The 20,053-nt window shown below is 49.3% G+C and overlaps 1 protein-coding gene across 1 annotated transcript in view; it reads right to left on the bottom strand.

Annotated features, from left to right (window-relative positions):
- Nucleotides 1-12,566, bottom strand: part of NWD1 (NACHT and WD repeat domain containing 1) — a 62,735-nt gene extending 50,169 nt beyond the window's left edge. Inside the window, exons 1-5 of the mRNA XM_032314794.1 lie at nucleotides 11,677-12,566; nucleotides 10,273-10,509; nucleotides 9,815-9,912; nucleotides 6,077-6,162; nucleotides 3,734-3,850 (exon numbers count right to left, since the gene is read on the bottom strand). Of these exons, the coding sequence (XP_032170685.1) occupies nucleotides 3,734-3,850; nucleotides 6,077-6,160 (201 nt within the window). The 5' untranslated portion in view covers nucleotides 6,161-6,162; nucleotides 9,815-9,912; nucleotides 10,273-10,509; nucleotides 11,677-12,566. The remainder of the gene's footprint in view (nucleotides 1-3,733; nucleotides 3,851-6,076; nucleotides 6,163-9,814; nucleotides 9,913-10,272; nucleotides 10,510-11,676) is intronic.
- Nucleotides 12,567-20,053: the final 7,487 nt, after the last annotated feature.

Here is a 20,053-nt window from a genome sequence, read left to right as displayed (position 1 = left end):
TGAAAGTGAGGAACGATGAATTCCCTCTCTCTGCTTGAGCTGAGACATACGTGGTCACCCGCGCTTGGCCATCAGCGCTCTGGTTCTCGGTATTTGGGACTCAGGTCAGGACTTGCATCTCCAGCCCCCCGATTATCAGGCCCTATAACTGAATGACACCTGCATTTTGGGTTCTCCAGCTTACAGACGGAAGATGGTGGAACTTCTTGGCCTCCATTAACGATGTGAGCCAATTCCTGTCACAATCTCCTCTTATGTCTTTCTACATACCCTCTCAGTTTTCTCTGAAGAACCATGACTAGCACCAAGGTCTTTGCAGATGTGTTTAAGTGAAGGATTTTGAGCTGGGGAGATTATCTTGTATTATTGGAACCCTAAATGCAACCCCAAGGGTCCTTAACAAGAGATGGGCAGAGGAAGAGAAAAGCTACAGTTTCTCATATGTAGGCACTGGCTTGTCCCAGAAATAAAGCCACGGCAAGAGCTAAGGCCTCCATTGGCCCACCTCAAATCTCATGCTATGATGTGGTCCCCGGGGGCAGGTAGGTCTCAAAGATACAGGGTGGACCCTGCTTTTATTTAGATTTAAGGACTGAGTTGAAGAATAAGACATGAGAAAAGATGCACTGGTCAGAGTGCTTTTCAGACAGAGGGGACAGCACATACAAAGGTCCTGTGGCAGGAAGTGGTTCCAAAGAGCGAGCAGGAAAGCTGGGGTGAGGGAGGGGCTTGAAGAGGGGGCAGTGGTGAAACATAAAGCCATCCCTGTGTTCACTTTGGCAGCACATATACTAAAATTGGAACAAAACAGAAGGTCGTCCCCGTGGGCAAGATTTTGTGGGGACTGCGGGTGATAAGGTCCTAAGACTTTGGTCTTTTTTTTTTTTTTTTTAAAGATTCTAGTCTTAATGCTAAGAACCTAGGAGGCTGTCTCTCTGCCCCAACAGAAGATACAAACTGGAATGCTAGAGAATTAGGCTAGAGGAGGTCTAGGACCCCGAGCCTGACGTCTTGAGTTTCATCATAAAATGGAAGTAATCACCCTTCCCCTCTTCACTGGCTTGTAGCAGAATATTCTAGGGGTGTGCACTGAGGAAACCTGGATGCACGGAGCCTGTGATGATGGAAGGTTGAACACGAGGCCACTCTCTGGGGGCCTTTCTCAGAGCGTCGGTCTTGGAGCAGTGAGGGAAGTTAGAGAAGCCTGCCGACCACAAACCACAGATCTTAGGAGGGAGACAAGGTGGAAAGTGTTCCTGCCTGAGGCACCAGAGCAAGAAGAGAAGAGCTTGAAAGAAAAAGGTCAGGAGCCATCAGGAGCAACTCTCTGGAGACGTTGGAGATGCAGGGGACCCAGGAGAGCCAGAACCTCTAAAGGAAGTCCCTGGGGAGCCGTCCTCTGCTACTCATGCTGCCTAATGACTTATTTACCAGAGAGACGCCTCTCCAAGGGCCGCAGCACAGCTCTGATCTCCACGGGAAGACCCCCCACTTGGAGCCACTGAAGAAGAAGGATGCCGTGACCATCGGGGGACAGAGGGGAGATGCCTGGTTCAAGAACAAAGCAGGAAGCTGGCAGAGGTCAGCCGCAGCCCAAGGAGCCCTTCTGGAAGGACAAGCAAGGTCCCTGGGCCAGTCGGGCCTGGGGGAAGCTCAGAGATCATCATCTTGTCCCCCATGCCACCTGGAAGCTGCGTTGTGCTTTTCACTGCCTGCAATTTGGGTTGCAAAATCGAATTCCTCCTGGAGTTCCTTTCTTCCCCATCGTCCATTTTTCTTTAGAAAATTTCTTTTCTTCCTTTTTTTTTTTTTTAAACTACAAAATGATCAATCGTCGGGCTCATTTGGAAAACTAAATTGGAAGGTTGGGTGGGTAAGGGAATGCCTGAAGGAGATACATAAGGAGGAGGGGAGAGCCCTCCAAACCCTAGGATGCCTTTGAAAGCAATAATAATTGAGGCAGAGGGGTTCAAAGGGCACCAACTTCCAGTTACGAGATAGACAAGGACTAGGGATGTAATGTACAACACGAGGACCACAGTGGACGCCACTGCACGTGTATTTGAAATCTCCTGAGAGTTCTCATCACAAGGAAAAAAACCATCTTTTCCTTTCTCTCTCTCGCTCTCTCTTTTTTTTTTTTTTTTGTATCTATAGGAGATGATGGATATTAACTAAACTTACTGTGGTCGTCCTTTCATAACCCAAGTCAGTCGAATCATTAACACTGCCTGTCGGAAACTTACATGTTGCTGGATGGCAAAAACATCTCCGTAAAACTGGGAGAAGAAAAAAAAAAAGCGATGCCAACAGACAAAGAAAAGCGTAGAGCAAAAGACTGAAAAAGGAAGCTTGAGTCTATCGATCGAACTTCACACATAATAAAGAAAGCTTCTCACACGTGTTGGTACTTAGTTTCTTCAGGGAGGTGGGTCTCATCTCTAAGGTCACACTAGAACCTTCGACAGCGCCGAAAGGGTGCCCATCTGTGTCGTCCAATGTGGTGGCCAGTTGCCACATGGGGTTACGAAGCCATTGCGACATGGCTGGTGGGACTAAGGAACTTAAGTCTGAATCCCACTTGATCTTCATTTATCTACCTCTAGATTTGCCTCGTGTGCTTTGTGGGTTAGCCAAGGCGATTCAGAAGCCAAGCAGCCCTTACATACTTCTCTTTATTTCCCTAGAAAGCAGCTTTTATAATGGGGATCACTCCTACACTCTCCTTTGTCTCCTGGAGAGGTTCCGGGGGGAGTTTTCTTTTTATTCAGAACTCCTCAAAGCTTCTTTGTGACTAAGGTGTTTTGGGCAAAGATACTTTCCTAACTTTTCCCCTCTATACATTTTAGGACAGAGGTCAGCAAACTTTTCCTGGGAAAGATCAGATAACCAATCTTCCCAGCTTTGCAGACCAGGTAGCTTCTGCCACAACTACTCGGGTCTCTGCATCTAGCTGGAAAGCAGCCATGGATGATATGTGAATGAAGGAGTGTGGTTGAGTGCCAACTAAGCTTATTTACAAAAACAGGCAATGGGCTAGATTTGCCCCAAAGGCTGTAGTTTGCTGAACCCTGCTCAAGGGTTTATGAGCTCGAACGTCATAGTTCTTGGATGTATCTGGAACTTGTGGTGGAGTCAATCAGGACAGTGGAATAGCATTTGCCGATTGTAGCTCAAACCACTAATTGTGGGCTGGGAGGTGTTTTGGGGACGGAGAGGGTGCTGTTGGGGTGGGAAGACAGAATGCCCTGGAACATGGAAAAACTGGTCCCACCTAGTGTCGGAGGAAGTTTGCCCTGACGCAGGCTCTAGACCATGCCACAGAGGTTGCTCTCGACAGTATGAAGCAAATGGAAGAAAAAAATTCCCAACATCCCTATGCTTTTCCAGGATCCCCAAATTCCACACACATGAACTGGATAAGGTGGGAAAGCTAGGAGGGTGGGGTAGGTCCAAAGCAAATTCTAAGATTCTCTTGGGCTTCTACCCCCTGCCCTCCCACTTACTGGTTGCTCCCACTTGGCTGTTAATGTCTGGATCCCAGGTAGCTCGGTGGAAAATGAGTACTGTGATCGATTAGCAATGTCTGCCATGGGCAGGCAAGGGAGATTAGGTACTATAGCAGAAATGCCACCCACATCCCTCCACTGATGGGTTTGGCTAGTGGGTAGGAGCCATGTATCGGGGCTGGAATGAGAAGTCAGCACCAATCCATTGCTCCCAAGAGACTCACGACAAAGGCAGGCCCTATGGATGTTTTCCGACACCGGTCGAGCTCCTCCAAGCAGAGTTCTGTGGTCATGTGGTCAGTGGCCTCCGAGCTCCGAATACCCCACCTCAGATCAACAACCTGAAGATTATAAGCGTGGGTATGTCAGGGAGGTGGCAGAATGGGTGATTTTTTTCAGTTCCCTTTGACAAAGGCATAAAGCTTCTTTCAGTAATTTTTTAAAAAAGATTTTATTTATTTATTTGACAGACAGAGATCACAAGTAGGCAGAGAGGCAGGCAGAGAGAGAGGGGGGTGGGAAGCAGGCTCCCTGGTGAGCAGAGAGCCCGCTGCAAGGCTTGATTCCAGGACTCTGGGATCATGACCTGAGCTGAAGGCAGAGGCTTTAACCCACTGAGCCACCCAGGTGCCTGCCCCTCTTTCAGTAATTTTTGACAGTCTCTCCCCAAAGGGGGGCTGTCCAAATTGAAAGAACCAGAATAAAGCCCATAACCCCGGGGTCATCACAAGAAAAACCACGAAAAACATCAGACAGACCCAGATGGGAGGCAATCCTGCAGGATGGCCAGTCAGCCCTCTCCGAGACTGCCAAGGTCATGAGCAACAAGAAAAGACTGTCTCAGCCCACAGGGAACCCCGCAGCATCCCCTGAGCCCCGCTGGGTCCTGGACCACAGAAAGGACACAAAAGGAAGAATGGTGACATCTGAATGAGACTGGTTCACAGCATCGTACCGATGTCCATTTCTTTTTCTTTTTTTAGATTTATTTAATTTATTTATTTGTGTGTGTGTGTGTGAGAGAGAGAGAGAGAGAGAGCATAAGCAGGGGGAGCAGCGGGAAGAGCAGGCAAAGGGAGACACAGACTCCCCACTGAGCAGGGAGCCCGATGTGGACTCAATCCCAGGACCCTGGGATCACAATCTGAGCTGAAGGCAGACGCCCAATGGACTGAGCCACCCAGGCACCCCCATTTCTTAGTTATGACAAATGTGGCCGATGACGTAAGATGTTCACAATAGGGGGAAAACCGGGTGCAGAGCATATGGGAACTCTGGACCGCAGGCTACCTTCAGGTAAGTCTAAATCCGAAATAAAAAGTTAACTTTAAAACAACGTATAAAAAAACGTTTAAAGAACTTGGCCATATTCAAACTGTTCCTTTCTAAGGGAGGACATGTCCACGCTTGTTCTCAGAGCTTTCTTTGCAAAGGAGGGCATTTAGTTTGGCCCAAATCAGACTTGGCAGCGTCTCCCTGGCAACCGCACACTGGTGGTCACTTTCGCCTGCTTGCCTGAGCGCCCCCCACCAACACCCCCAGCAGAACGGCTCAGTTCAGGTAGCAAAGCTGACCTGGCAGAAAGCTGGGATAGGGAGGCAGGGAAAGGGAACTCAGAATGTCCCTTTCCTCCCTACATTCTTTTACCTAGAGGGAAAGACCCAGAAATTCCTAAGGAACTGGAACATGGGGATAGCAGCACCCTACTACTGAATGTGGCTGAATGGAGAGGGAGAGAGGGTCAGCACGGGGCTCGGGCCAGAGCCTTGGGCTCTGCGGGCCACCGCCTCCCATCTGTGCATTGAGGATGTTTACGCTGTTTGTCGCATAGCACCTGTGTGGACGTCAAAGGCACGAGCCTCAATTCTCTTATTTTCCTTTTCAGTGCCTCTGCCATTGAGCTGTGTCTCACGATCGATGGCCGGCAGAGTCGGCTTCCCAGCACTGCTTCTTTCTCAGTAATACAGAAACTACGGTGGGTCTTATAATCAAGGGGGCCTTTGATGGCGTGGCTCGCTGTCCTACAGGTCAAGGAGTCAGGGTCAACTGAAGCTAATGCTCCAAAGACGCTTTATTGGTTTCTGCATCAAAACGGGCAGGGGGCAACGCCCCACCTCCAGATTGGTGGGAGAGCAATGGGGGCCTCTGTCTGGGGACCGCGGTGACTGTGCCCGGCAGGTACACCACTAGCGCTCCTGAAAAAGGCACATCGCACTTCCGTGTACACCCCAAACACCCCACAGTCCTTTTAGACTCCCCTGGAAACTGTCCCAGCGCGGGGAGAGCCAGGAGAGCAGGACAAACCAACAATGAAAGTCAGTTCAGTGGCGTGCCCAAGGAGTGGGGTCCGATGGTGGCCACTCCTAGAGCCCCCACACCTCCTGGGCTCCCCACAGTGCCAGTGCCTGTAATCCCTCCCCCTGCCTTTTTAGAGGACTTTCATCTCCATTCTGCATGGCCAGTGCAGAGCCTCTCTGAGCTAAGGGTCCCATGTGACAACGTGGGTGGCCCGCCCTCGTTCCCTAATTTCAGGGCAGGGGACGCTGAGGCAGGGAGGAAGCTATTACCTCGAACATCAGCCCGTGCTTTTGGCAGAAGGTTTGCACTTCGGGGAAGGCTGTGCTCTGCAGAGCTTCTCTCTCCGCGTCCATATCTGCAAGGAACAGCACAGAGCGTGTGAACTGAGAGATCCCAGAACCCTTTCTTGCCCTCACAGCTCTCTTTTTGGCCTCACTTGTCTCCACTAAGGGTGGGGCCCTGCGGGGCAAATGAAAAGATACAAAAACCACGAGGTAAACCAGAGAGGCACTTTCCTGGTGTTAGTACTAAAAATCCCACATCCCAGGAAACCCCTCAGTCCCAGCTAGCCCAGATGGTTGGTCAGTCTAGCTTAGGGTTGCCAGATAAAGTAGGGGATGCCCAGCTGAATTCTCGCTTCAGATCCTCGATGAAAGACTTGATAGCATAAGTATATCCTGTTCCATGTACTATTTTGGACAAGTGTGCAGATCTGATCAGCCCAGCTGAATCTGCATTTCAGATAAAGAACAACTCATCTGTTAGCATAAGTATATCCCATGCGGTGAACTATTTGGGAAATACTTATACTAAAGGATTATTCATTGTTGATCTGAAATGCAAATTTAACGGTGTCTTGGTTTTTGCTGTTTTTTTTTTTTTTTCCCCTTTTGCTAAATCTTGCAGCCCTACCCGGGGTAAACCTGGATTCTAAGACCTTTTGCACCACTGACTTCACTTTGTGGCCCAGTGCCAAGTGTTAGGCTATGCTCAGTTTCCCCCCCTTTGTAATTGGGGATGATGCTTCTACTTTGCAGGGCTGCAAGCTCCCCACAGTCAAACACCTCTGCTTGTCTTGGTCATGGCTAAATTCTTAGCACTCAACACAGTTGCTTATAAGTGTTAGTTGGGGACAAGTAAAAGCACATAGATAGACGTGGAAGAAATGTTTGTCTTCTCCCCCTGCTCAGGGGGAGAGCGTCGGAGGGTACAGGAAAGGACTCCCAAAGCTGTTGGCACAAAGAAGCCATCCAGGCTCTGGGATAGGAGCTGATCGGGCTTCCAGTCTTGGCTGGGCCTCCTCCCCCCACCCCTCGCATGCCTGTCTAACGCATTCCGCGGGTTATTCACATCCGTTCATAAAGTGTCTGTTAGGAAGTTGCTTTATGCTCAGGACCTTGCTTAACCATCAGGGGCAGGAATTTTGTGAATTCACGTAGCCACTACGAGCAATTGAATCATCGGAACTGAACAACAGAAAAGGCAGAGATGGCAAATAAGCAGAGTGCATCACTTCCTGATTATTTCGTGGTATTTGGCTGTGCGCTCTGTTCTGGAGTTTGGTCCGGGCTGCTGACGTTGGATCAGGGCAGTATTCGTCAAGGTGGGACTGCCACACGTCTCTGCCTGCCTCCTTGTTTGGAAAAGTCTTATCGGCAGCTCGAAATGGACCCTGGCGGAAGGATTTACACCAGGGAATTTGGCAGATGGTACAAACCAGGTATTTTGGTGTTTTTCATTTTGTATTGTTTAAATTTGAGGGGAACAGGTTAGTAGATGTCTGCTAGCACACTGCCATGCTTAGTCCTTGCCCCGCAGGGCTGGCCAACTGCTCAGAGGAGCCAGACATTAGACACACACATCCATGACTATCGGTTACGGGGCCCAGGACTTCAAGGGTCCCACAATCTGCTGCAGCCCAGGGTGACTACAGCAGGGGGCTAAGGGGAGGACCCTATGAGATGGGAGATGAGGAGGCTGGGGTCATGCAAAGCCTGGAGTCTGGGGGCAGGGGTGGGGGAATGGCTCTCACACTCTTTAAACCTGGTATGTGGTTCCTTCATCCTAAATGTTAGTTGCAATATGATCTGTCCCCTCATAGCAATTCTGTCAAGTCAGGCTCTCAGCCTGGCTTATTGAAGAGGACACAGAGGGTCTAGGAGGCTCCCCTTCACCAGTTCCCATGTGGGTCACTGACCAGGCTGCATTCTTATCCAGGTCTCCTAGAGGACCCTCTGAGCCATGCGCTGGCCACCCGGCCCCTCCCCCAAGAGTACCTACTGACTCGTCACCCCCCAGCCCTGCCCTGCCCCTTACCCGAGACTGTGGAGCTGATGAAGATGGCCACGCTGCTGGGCAGAGGCGCTGGGAGGGGGCCTGCCTCACCCTGGAGAAGCCGCCGGCGGGTGACCGGGCTGAGGGGGCCCACACTCATGCTGCCTGTCCAGCTGGATGATACTTCCCCAGGATAGGGCCTGGGACTCAGAGACCTCAGGCCAGAGGCCAGGGGGCCTTCCTGGGAAGGCAGCCAGACGGGGTGATCTGGAGTGGGGTGTCCATCTTATCCCCTTGGTGCCTGGGAGTTCCCGCCACCTCCAGTGCCCCCGGGGAGCCAAAGCAGCTGCTCCCTGCTGTTCTGCTCAGTCTGCGAGCACTCACGGGGGGACGTTGGACAGCCGCCTCCCAGCCGAGGCCCCTGGATGTTGGTTCCTCCAGGCACTGGAGACTTTTGCCCCTCAACCAGCCAGCTCCTCACCTCAAGAGCTCAGCAGTCGCTACGGCAACTACCGTTTCCTGGAGCCCGGCGTTGGGGCCTGGGGACCAGCCAGCCTCTGGAACACCTAGGTCCCCTGGGGATCTCTGAAAGTTGAGCCCGGGCCCAGGTGTGCGGAGGGAAGCTATCAGATGCTGGGAGTCGTGCCCGTCCTGGTGGGGCGGGGCGGGCCAGAAGGGCAAACATTTAGCAGAAACCCCACCTCTGGCTGTGCTCACTGTCCCCTCCAAAGGTGGTCCAGGCGCTGGGCATCCTATTCTCAACAGGGGAATATTCTTCTTCCTAGGGGACACTTGCAACGTCTGGGGACATTTTGGTTGTCACGACGTCAGGGAAGGAGAGCTGCTGGCGTCCAGTGGGTAGAGCCCGTGCACGCTGCTCAGCCCCCTACCATGCACAGGATGGCCCCACCAGAGAGGATTATCTGTCCCCAAATGTCAGCAGTGCCGAGAAATGGAGAAACCAGCTTTCAATCAACTCTAGCCAGATCTCCTTGCCTGCGTGAGGCGTGGAGCCTGAGGCCAACTCTCTCGGATGAGAAGGGAGATTAGCAGATCTCCAGGGGCAGTTGGGGACCTACCCACATCAAACTGAGACGGGCTCTTTGAAATAATCCCCAAACACTGCTTGTGACAACACGAAGAGACCTGGAGGGCATTCTGCTAGGTGAAATAGGCAGGACGGAGAAAGACAAAATTACTGACAGATCTCACTGGTATGCGGAATCAAAAAAAAAAAAAAAAAAGCCAAGGTCATCGAAACAGAAAGTAGAGTGATGGTTGCAGGGGAAAGGGTGTGGGGAGATGGGGAGATGTCAGTCGAAGGTCACCAACTTGCAGTTAAAAGGTGAATAGGACCGACCTAGGAATCTAACACACAGCGTGGGGGTCACAGTTAATAATACCGTATTATACGCTTGAGAGTCGCTAACAGCATAGATCTCCAAGCTTCTCGCCATGAGAAAGAAATAGTAATGAGGCATGTTTTGGAGGTGTTCACTAACGCACTGCGGTAATCACGGAGTGAGATAGAAGTGCATCAGATCAGTATGCTGCGTACCTTAAACTCACACATACCCGATCATCTGTCAATAAAGCCAGGGGAGAGAAATGAACCCAAACCAGGGCCTCTATGACCAGGAAATTTTTAAGGTCTCATTATTTGAACTTATTGAAAATACCCAGGTGATCTGAGTTCTGCCCACTCACCTCTCCGCAGGAGAAAGAAAGTGTACCTGGGTGTCCACGGGCCTGGTCGGGATGCCATCATTGTCCATCACCGTCCTGGGGACTTAAGCAAGTGACCTCTCTCCGGGGACATCAGCCGTATCGTCTGTGAGTTGGGAGTGAGAACTGCTCAAAGATGGGCTAGGACCAGGAGAGAAAGGCAGTCCCCTCGGGATCCACACATAGGAAGCATGACGGGCCTGAAAGCCAGAATGAATTCCAAACATGCCCGCGATGACCCCCGTGTGAGCGAGGCCTTTGGGAATTGGGATGCCAAGTCCTCGCTTTACATACAGGCCCTTGAGAAATGGTCATATCAGTTCAACCAAATGGCTTGAGCTTTTTTATACCTTTCCTTCTGTGCCTCAACTTCCCTTCCGTGCCTCGTCCACCCAGGAAAAGAGTCTGCTTTTCAGGACCTCCCCGACCCCGTGCTCTGATTCAAAGATTCATTAGAAGGACTCACGGAATTCGGGAAAGCTGTTCTCATGGAGATGGTTCGTTATAGTACAAGGACACAGGTGAAGGGCGGCCAAGGAGAGAGGCATGCAGGGCTGAGTCCTGGAGACACAGGGCTTGGGGCTCTAGTTGTCTCCTCCCAGCAGAGTTGTGTGAGCAGCACTAGATTCTCAGTGTGTGACAACAGGCTCAGAGGATGGCCAAGCAGGGAAGCTCCCGGCGTCTTGGTGTGTCCAGGTTTTTCCTGGGCATTAAGCACACAGACACGGCTGACTTCAGAGTCTAGGCCCCCAGAGTCCCTCCAGAGAGGATTCCACGAGGCCCAAGGTCCCCACCATAAATCACATCGTTAGCATAGACTCTCGGGTATATTCCGAGGCCTCCAGGTAAACAAACACACTCCAATCAGGCAAGACATTCCAAGAGGGCACATGCTAGGAGCCAGTCAAGGGCCAAACCTTTTTGAAGCAGAGTGTGGACCACCCAGGCTGCTGAGTGAACCTTGCCTGCACAGACCAGAAAAATATTGTAATATCACTGACTGTCACCATTTTACAGGTGAGGAAAACTGAGGATCATGGTGAGAACCTTTTCACTAGCTTGGAAGGGCAGGTTCTGGGAGTGAGTGCTGCTCTGGCCCCTTCTCCTCCAGGGGCACCCCCTCCCCCCAAGCCAGACTGACCATCCAGACACCTTTCCCTGATCCACCCAGACCCTCTGATTAAGCTACACCCCGCTGACCTCACCTAAGCCCCAATTCTTGACTCCTTGGAAAATCTAGGCCTTTTCCCATCACCTCACCAAACTCCTGACCTTGAATTTGCTTCCTGCCAAATCTCTGCTTCTTCCTCCATTTGTTAGAGGTCCCAGTAGGCCCCTTGAACCCTACCCCACTCCAGTACATGGCCATGTTCCCTTGCTCACAGGAGGATCGGAAGGTTTTGACCTTGACGCTCACACTAGGCTTTCTTTCCAACCATGTAGCCCGGACTTTTCCAATCTCAGCACTACTGGCGTCTGGGGCCAGATCATTCTTCGCAGTGGGGGCCATTCTGTGCAGTGTATGACTACTGAGGAACATTCTGGCCTTGACTTGCCGGACGTCAGTAGCAGGGTTCCCCACCTCTAGCCAAAGCTGGAACAGTCAGACATATCTTCCAACATTGCCAGTGTCTGCTAAAGGGCACAGTCATACCTGGTTGTGAACCCCCAGCCCGAGAAAACCAGCTTCTTGTAGCCTCAGGGCCTTAGGCTGACCTGAACTCCCCATCCTGAACCCTTTCCTGCCATCCACACCTTGGCTTAAATGCCATTTCCTAGGAGTCTGACCCTCCCATTGCTCGATGACCAACCCCACCCCAAGTCACTCCTGATGCCATCACCCTGTTTTAATTCTCTGCATGGTACTCACCACCAGCTGATATGTTTCTTCTTGCTTCTTTATTGCTTGTCTTTCCACAAGGACATGAGTCCCATGAGTACAAGGACTTTGTCCGCCAAGGTCGGCGTGCTCGGCACATAGTAGGTGCTCACTCAATGCTGTTCCCACCAATGGGCTCATCCACAACCGTCCATCTTTCCTGGCTCCTACTTGTCACTGCAGGCAACTGAGCAAGACTGCATTTCCCCTAGGAAGGATGGAGGCTCCTTGCAGGGCCCGCCTTCTGGTGTTTCTTGGGGGCTCCAGCCTCCCTCTCACTCTCGCCTGTGGTGGAAGGGCCAACTTCAAATCTTCTGGAGAAGTAGGCTGGAGAAGAAAGTTTTCTGGTCGCACCAATGCCCGGAAGCCAGGCCCCCAGCAATCCTAGAAACTTTTGTCTTAGGTACTTCCCAGGTCTCTCTGTGCCAATTCACCCAGCAACTGGGATAATGAGAGAAATTGTGTGGCTCTCGGGCCCTGGCTTAGCTGGGCACTTAGCCAGACTCGATGGTTAACCGTTGGGTGCCGGGCTAAGACACTCGTCACAGAGGAGGCCGTGTGTTAAGCGTCCATCAGGTCCCAGCTGGTTGGCATCCTGTGTGGGCAGTGGGCCTGAGAGGCAGACATTATCATCCTGTCCCACGGATGAAAAAAAAATGAGGTCCAAAGAGACGAGGCCTCTCGCCCTGGCCACTTGACCTCTCTGGGCTTAATTTTCTTCACGAGCTCCTGAGTTGGCAAGACAACGAAATTCATTCATGCAGCTGAGCCTAATGCTGTGCCTGGGGCATGTGAAGGACCCATGAATTGTGGGTCATGATCAATTACTACAACTTCCAGGCTCACCCAACACTCAGGAATCAGAGTGTCCAATGTCGATGTCCCCGCAAGCGTTAAATGAAATCTAAGTTTCTAGAGCAGGGTTTCCCAAGCTCAGCACGGTTAATATTTGAGGCCAGAGCACTCTTTGTGGTGGAGTCTGCACAGTGGAGGAGGTCCTTGAGAACACATGACTGCAGATTTGACCCACCAGCTGGACCCGGGCAGTGAGAGGCTCTTCCTCCCCCTCCCCTGTCCTTGGAGTGTTGGCTCCACTGGCCTTCCCCATGCTAGATGCTCCCCAAGGACACAGCCTTGAGATAGTGATGTGGTGTTAAGACCATCTGGATGGTATATGAGCCTGAAGCCAGTGGAGGTCTCTATGTAAAGGTTAAGATTCTGGCTGGTAGTTGTGGAGATCTGCTTGTCCACTAGACAAGCCTGGTAGGTAAGTTCCCTTGCTTATCAAACCTGCCACCTACCCTTCTGAAATGGCCTGAATTTCTTTGGTCTTGCCCTCTCCTCCCACTATGGGGGCTGGTTCCAGATTAAAAGGGAGGGTTGGTAGGCAAAGGTAGCTGAGGCGGTGGCAAAGCTTCCACAGTGCGCTCAGAGTAGGCTGCTGAGAATCACCCCCCACCCTGGTCTCTGCCAATTAGATGCCAGTGGCAACCAAAAATGTCTCCTGACATTGTCACGTGTCCCCTGAAGCTCAGAATCCCCACCTCCACTTTCTGGTTGAGAACCATGGCTCTTTAATGTTACTCTATTCCCGTGACCATCATCATGTCATTCTATGATGAGGAGCTCTTAACTTCAGGTGCTAATGTAACATACCGTCTCTGATTCTTCCTGTGAACTGGGAGCTTCCTTGGGCCACCCTGGTTTACCCATGATGAAAATAAGCTTCAGAAGGGGGGGCACCTGGGTGACTCAGTCGATTAAGCATCTGCCTTAGGCTCCGGTCACGATCCCAGGGTCCTGGAATCGAGCCAGCATTGGGCTCCTTGCTCAGCGGGGAGCCTGCTTCTCCCTCTCCCTCTGCCTACTTGTGCTCTCTGTCTCTCATGAATAAATAAATAAAATCTTTAAAAAAAAAAAAAAAGCTTCAGCAGGGCACCCGGTGGGCTCAGTCAGTAGGGCAGGTGATGCTTGATCTCGGGGTTGTGAGCTCAAGTCCCACGTTGGGTGCAGAGATGACTTAAAAATTTAAAAAAAAGGAAGAAAGAGAATATGCCTCAGAGAAGTTTAGCAATTTGCCCAAGTTCCCTTGGCAAGGGAATGATGGCACTGACCTTCAAAACCCAACATTTGTGAACTATATAGGAATCTGTAGGGATTAGGGAATTCTTGGCAAAGTTTTTAAAGTACGATGATATCATTGTAAGGTTTGTTTGTTTAAGTGTCTTTATCTTTCAGAGATGCATAATAAAATATTTACAGAATAAGATTTCTAGAATGACTGGGATTTGCTTTGGAGTAATAATCCCAGACGGCAAGATGGATGGGGTGAGGTTGGCCAGGGAGGGGCAGCAGCGGGACCTGGAGCTGGTGGTTCATTGTACCATTCTGACTACTTTGTGTTTCAAATTCTCTGCCTTAGGAGTATAATATATTCTTCCAACCCTGTTCTTAGGAAATAGTTACAATGATCATTATGTGTTGGGTAGGGGCTGTGCCCTAGGAGAGGGGATTTCCACAGCTCTGTCTACCATTCCCATCTTAAACAGGAGGCATCCCGACAGGGAGATGTTAATAACCCAAATCAAACTCCTAGCCCGGATGGACGCGCCTGGGCTGAGAATGAGCGGGGAAGCGGCGCCCTCTTGAGGTCAGCGCGGGAGCTGCCACGTGAATGAGCAGAAACCGCTTGAGCACAGCGCAGAGGGAGAGGGTAGACCAAGAGGGGCTGGGGTGCCACATTTTGGGGAGAAGGCACACACGAAAACCCAGCAACAAAAACAAGTAATACCTTTAAATTTTAATGGTGATAAACGTGTAATATTTTCAGATAATATTTAGAAAAATTTAAGTCAATGCCTAGAAATCCTCAATGAATGAACTATCACAATTTTAAATACAGTGAGGCAAGTGAGTTGAGTATACACATGCAGGGTTGGGTCCCGTTCTCATTAAGATTTTGATGTTCTGCTCAGGCACGGTTTTTTTGGTGTGGATTTCGATTTTTAGGAAATACTATTATTATTTATTTTTTATTTTTTATAAACTATATAATATATTTTAAACTATATAATATATTTTATACAGGTATGTGAATTGCCAGGTTTACACACTTGACAGCACTCACCATAGCACATACCCTCCCTAATGTCCATAACCCCACCCCCCTTCTCCCAACCCCCTCCCCCCAGTAACCCTCAGTTTGTTTTGTGAGATTAAGAGTCACTTATGGTTTGTCTCCCTCCCGATCACATCTTGCTTCATTTATTCTTTATCCGTAAATCAAAACCACAATAAGATAGCATCTCACACCTACCAGGACACCTGTAGTCAAAAGAGTAGAAAACAAGTATTGGCAAGTATTGTGGAAGAACTGGAACCCTAGTGCACTGCTGGTGGGAGCGTAAAGTGACAGACCCCCTATGGAAAACAGCTTGGAGTTGCCTTGGAAAGTTAAACATAGAATTTTCAGGGCACCTGGGTAGCTCAGTGGGTTAGCCTTCGGCTCAGGTCATGATCCCAGAGTCCTGGGATCAAGCCCTGCATTGGGCTTTCTGCTTGGCAGGGAACCAGCTTCCCCCGCCCCCACCCCGCCTGCCTCTCTCCCTACTTATGATCTCTTTCTCTGCCAAATAAATAAATAAAATCTTTAAACAAATAAAAAAAAATTTCCATACGATCTTGCAACTCCATTCCTAGGTATATACCCAAGAGAACTCAAAACAGGTGTTCAAGCAAATCCTGTACAAGGATGTTCAGAGAAGCACTAACTCAAATAGCCAGACGTGGAAACAACCCAAATGTTCATTACTGGTAAGTGGATAAACAAAATGAGATCAACCATTACGATGAAATGTTACCCAGCCGTAGAAAGGAAGGGAGTGCTGATATACGCTACATGTGGAAACAACCTGGAAGACATTTCACTGCGTGAGAGAAGCCAGTTGCAAAGGGCCACAGAACGTACGACTTCATTGACATGAAACGTCCAGAATGGGCAAATCCGCAGACAAAGACAGCAGATTGGTGGTTGTCAGGGGTTGGGGTGGGGGTTGGGGAGTGACTGCTTATGGGAGTGGGGTATCTTAGGGGGCCACAGAAATGTTCTAGAACTAGAGAGAGTGATGGCTGTGAATGTACGAACTGCCACCCAGTTGTGCACTTTAAACTTATTTATTTTAAGATTTTATTTTTAAGTAACGTCTGCACCCAACACGGGGCTCGAACAACCCCGAGATCAGGAGTCACATGTCACATGCTCCACCCACTGAGCCAGCTAGGTGCCCCGACAATTAATTTTATGTTATATGAATTTTACCTCAATTTAAAAAATTGATTTATTTTTGTGTTTTGTATTTTTTTTAAATGGATTCAAATGGGAAACAAATCTTTATCTGCTCATCGCTGATGTGTTGGGAACCCCCTGCAAGTATTTTGCCCCAGGTGAGCGCCTCTCTCCTGTCTTGGCCCAGCTCACAGCTCCTAGGTGTGGCCGCTGTTATTATCCCTACAGATGGGGGATCCAGGCCCCTGGTCACAGAGCTAGTGACAACGTAGTAACTGGAATGGTATTTGAAACCAGGTGCCGCATCTCCTGTATTCCGAATTACAGGAAGGTCCAGAATGGTCCCGGTGGAAATCGGCCATTGGCCTCATTTTTGCCCACTGGTTCTGTAAGTTTTTTGAGGTTACAGATCACACTTGAACATCCTCAATAAAAGCTCTGGACCCTCTCCTAGAAGATGACGTGTACACACAATTTTGCTTAAGGTTCCAGGAAATCTACGGAATATCTAATTCCTCCTGGTCCTTGACTGGAACCTGGTCAATGAGATCTTGGTTAAGAAGTTCAAAATCAGAGAAATACTCTGAGATTCAACCATTTATGAAGAACCAAAGGCATAATTTATTACTAAAGAGACATTTACCTTCAGGCAGAAGAGACATATGCCAAGCACAGCTGTCACTTCCTGAGTGTTTACATGTGTCGGAGAACTGTTCATAGCATTTGCCTCTGGGATGTTGGGTTGTAGGTGAGAGGGGTAAGTCTCGCTTTTTCTCTTCATGCATTTCTCTGTCGTTGGCATTTTTAACAACCAGACTGTATTGTTTTTATAAGTTAAAAAATCTGAGGGGCACCTGGAGGGCTCAGTTGGTTGAGTGTCTGCTTTCGGCTCAGGTCATGATCCCAGGGTCCTGGGATCGAGCCCCGCATTGATCTCCTTGCTCTGCAGTGAGCCTGCTTCTCCCTCTCCCTCTGCCCGCCCCTCCCCTTACTTGTGTGTGCTCTCTGTCAAATAAATAAATAAAATCTTTAAAGAAAAAAAAAAAAAACCCGAAAGATGCACAAACAGAAATCTCTGCTTTTATAGGGCATGGAGAGCAGGATCTCCCTTCCGGAGATGGTCTTGGATGTTTGGACTTTCATTCCACAGTCCAATAGATGTGCCTGTCTCTGTGTTCAGAGAGAACTGCCCTCCTCACTCACTTACCGAGTTGCAATTTTGTTCCAGGTCCATCGTTCAGGGAGAGGTTCCTCTTGGTCTTTTGTCTAATGGGTGTAACCCTTTGCGAAAGCTGCCATAGCAGAGTGCCACAGACTGGAGGCTTGAACAGCAGAAGTGAATCGGCTCACAGATCGGGAGACCAGAAGGCTGAGAGCAAGGTGGCAGAAGGGCTGGTTCTCTCTGTGGGCTCTGCGGGAAGATCTGTCCCAGGCCTCTCTCCTTGGCTTGCAGGTGGCTGTGCTTTCCCTGTATCTCTGGGTCGTCAGCCCTCTGTGCATGTCTGGATGCCGTGATTCCCTCTTCTTCCAGAGGCAACCACCCTATTGGGTTAGAGGCAACCCTACTGACTTCATTTGAACTTGATCACCTCTTTAAAGGTCCTCTCTCCAAATAAGGTCATATTCTCAAGTACTAGCAGTTAGGACTTCCTCTTGTGAACTTTTGGGGGAGGCACCCAATTCAACCCACAACAGTGAGTGTTTTACTCACACATGGTTGTTAAAGTGTGGTGTTGTCTGTGGGCCCCCAAGACCTCCACAGTGGGATTTCTTTATGGGCACCATGTCAGTAAACAAAGCCTTCCCTACTGGATCTAGGGTTCCCAGTGAGGGAGATGTGGAAAAACTAGAGATTCTTCCAAGAGATAATCACTATGAACCGTCCTTGTATTATGCACACATAAATACACGTGGGGAAAAGGTTTTGTCTGTTTTGACCAAACTGGAATCATACCACACATTCCCTTTGGCACTGTGCTTTTGTCACATCATAATACAACATGTATTCCTTTCATGTCAGTCTCCTGAAGATCTATGTCATTCATTTTAACAGCTGCTGGAATTCTATTGAGTGGATGGGCTGTAACTTATTTACCCAATCTATTCTGTCTGAGTCCTGAGGCCTAAGAATCAGGGGGCTAAAGGCCTGAGCCCAGATCTGAGTCCAAAAGCTCCAGAACCAGGAGTGTTGATGCCCAAGGGCAGAAGACAATGTCTGTCTTAGCTCAAGCGGAAAAGAGTAGGAACTTGTCCATCCTCTTTTTTGTTATTTCGGGGACCTTGAAGGATTGGGTGATGCCCACTGGCACTGGGGATGGCCATCCGCTTCACCCAGTTAATCAATTCAGATGCTGATCTCTTAGCAGTAGACACCATCCCAGACACACCCAGAAATCATATCTGAGAAGCTATCTGGACATCCCTTAGCGTAGTCGAGTTGATATCTACAAGTAACCATCACAGTGGTGGCATTTGGAAATGGGGCTTTGGGGAGGTAATTAGGTTTAAATTATTGGATCAAGAGGGTGGGCCTGTCCTGTTAAGAGTAGTCTTTACCAGAAGAGGAGGACTGAGAGGAGAAGCCATGTGAGGACACAGCAAGAAGGCGACCGTCTACAGGTCAAAAATGGGGTCCTGACAAGAGGCCAAATCAGCCGGCACCTTGATCTTGGACTTCTAGCCTCCGTGCTGTGAGAAATACATGTCTGTTGTTTATGGCACCCAGGCTTTGGTATTTTGTTATAGTATCCTGAGCAGCCCGAGACAAGGAGCTTACCACATACCAGGTCACATCATGATGCAGCCCAGACATGGCCTGGGGGATTGGACTCCTGGGACGGTCATGACACAGTTCCAAGGAGGGGGTGGCTCAAAACAACAGAGATGGCTTCTCTCTCAGTTCCGGAAGCTAGAAGTTGAGATCAAGTTTTCAGCAGGGCCGCACTCTGAAGGCTCTGGGGAAGATCCTTCCTGGCCTCTTCCAGGTAGGTTCAGGTGGTGGCTCTCAATCCTTGATATTCCTTGACCCTGTTGTCACATGGTCTCCTTTTTATATATGAGTTTATGCATTGGGTCTTGTGTTCACCATCTCTTGAGTTGAGTTGGATGAGTTTAATGTTTCCTCTTCGCACAAATACCCAGGTCATATTGGATGAGGGTCCAGCCTGGTGGTCTCATGTTAACTTGATGACAGCTGCCAAGACCCTATCACTAAATAAAGTCACATTCACAAGTGCTGGAGATTGGGACTTCAACATCCCTTTTAGGGAGACACAGTTGGCCCCATAATGGGCAAGTGCGTGTCTTTCAGATATTTTGTGGGACAAAGTGGGAAGTACATACAAAGCCCTTCTATTGAGACTTAATTTCAGGGGCCATCTCCAGGAGAAGCATTTGAATGAAGTTTATGATCTTTTTTCAGGGAACATCAATTTCATTTGAAACGTCTGACCAGCCATGATTCAGACTAGGCTGTTTGTCAGACATTTTCTCAAAAATGAACAAAAAGAGCCTGTCACTCTAAGGAAAACAACTCAGTTTTGTTGCTAATGATAAAATTCAATCTTTCAAGGGAAAATAAGATTTTTGGAAAACCTGCACCTACTGCTATGAGCTTGACTGGTTTCTGACAGCCAAAGGAAGGCTTTTCTGATAATATGGGCAGTGATTTTAATGAAGGGGACTTTCTGATATTGAATAATGAAATGTGACATCCTCTGCATTGCCAAAACCAATATTTTTCAAATGATCAATGCATGATGCTACAATCAATGTAGGAGATCCATTCTCCTCCATGAGGATTGCATGAAGTTATACTCAGTTCCTAACCCCTAGAAACTTCAAGAGCGGATCTTATCTGAAAAAGTCTTTGCAGATGGGATTAAGTTAAGGCTCTCAAGATGAGATCCTTATGGGCCCTAAACCCAAGATGACTGTGTAAGAGTGGGACGAGAAGAAGGCACAAATAGAGAGGAGCAGAAGGCAGAGATTGAAATGATGAAACCACCAGAAGCTGGAGGAAGTGAAGAAGGATCTTCCGGTAGGGAGGACGGCCCATGCAAATGCCCGGGGGTGAGAGAACGT

Source organism: Mustela erminea, chromosome 1 (assembly GCF_009829155.1).
Source record: "Mustela erminea isolate mMusErm1 chromosome 1, mMusErm1.Pri, whole genome shotgun sequence".
In the NCBI taxonomy this organism is placed as follows: domain Eukaryota; kingdom Metazoa; phylum Chordata; class Mammalia; order Carnivora; family Mustelidae; genus Mustela; species Mustela erminea.
The sequence above is the reverse complement of the archived record's forward strand: the minus strand, read 5'-3'. Positions and strand labels throughout refer to the sequence as shown.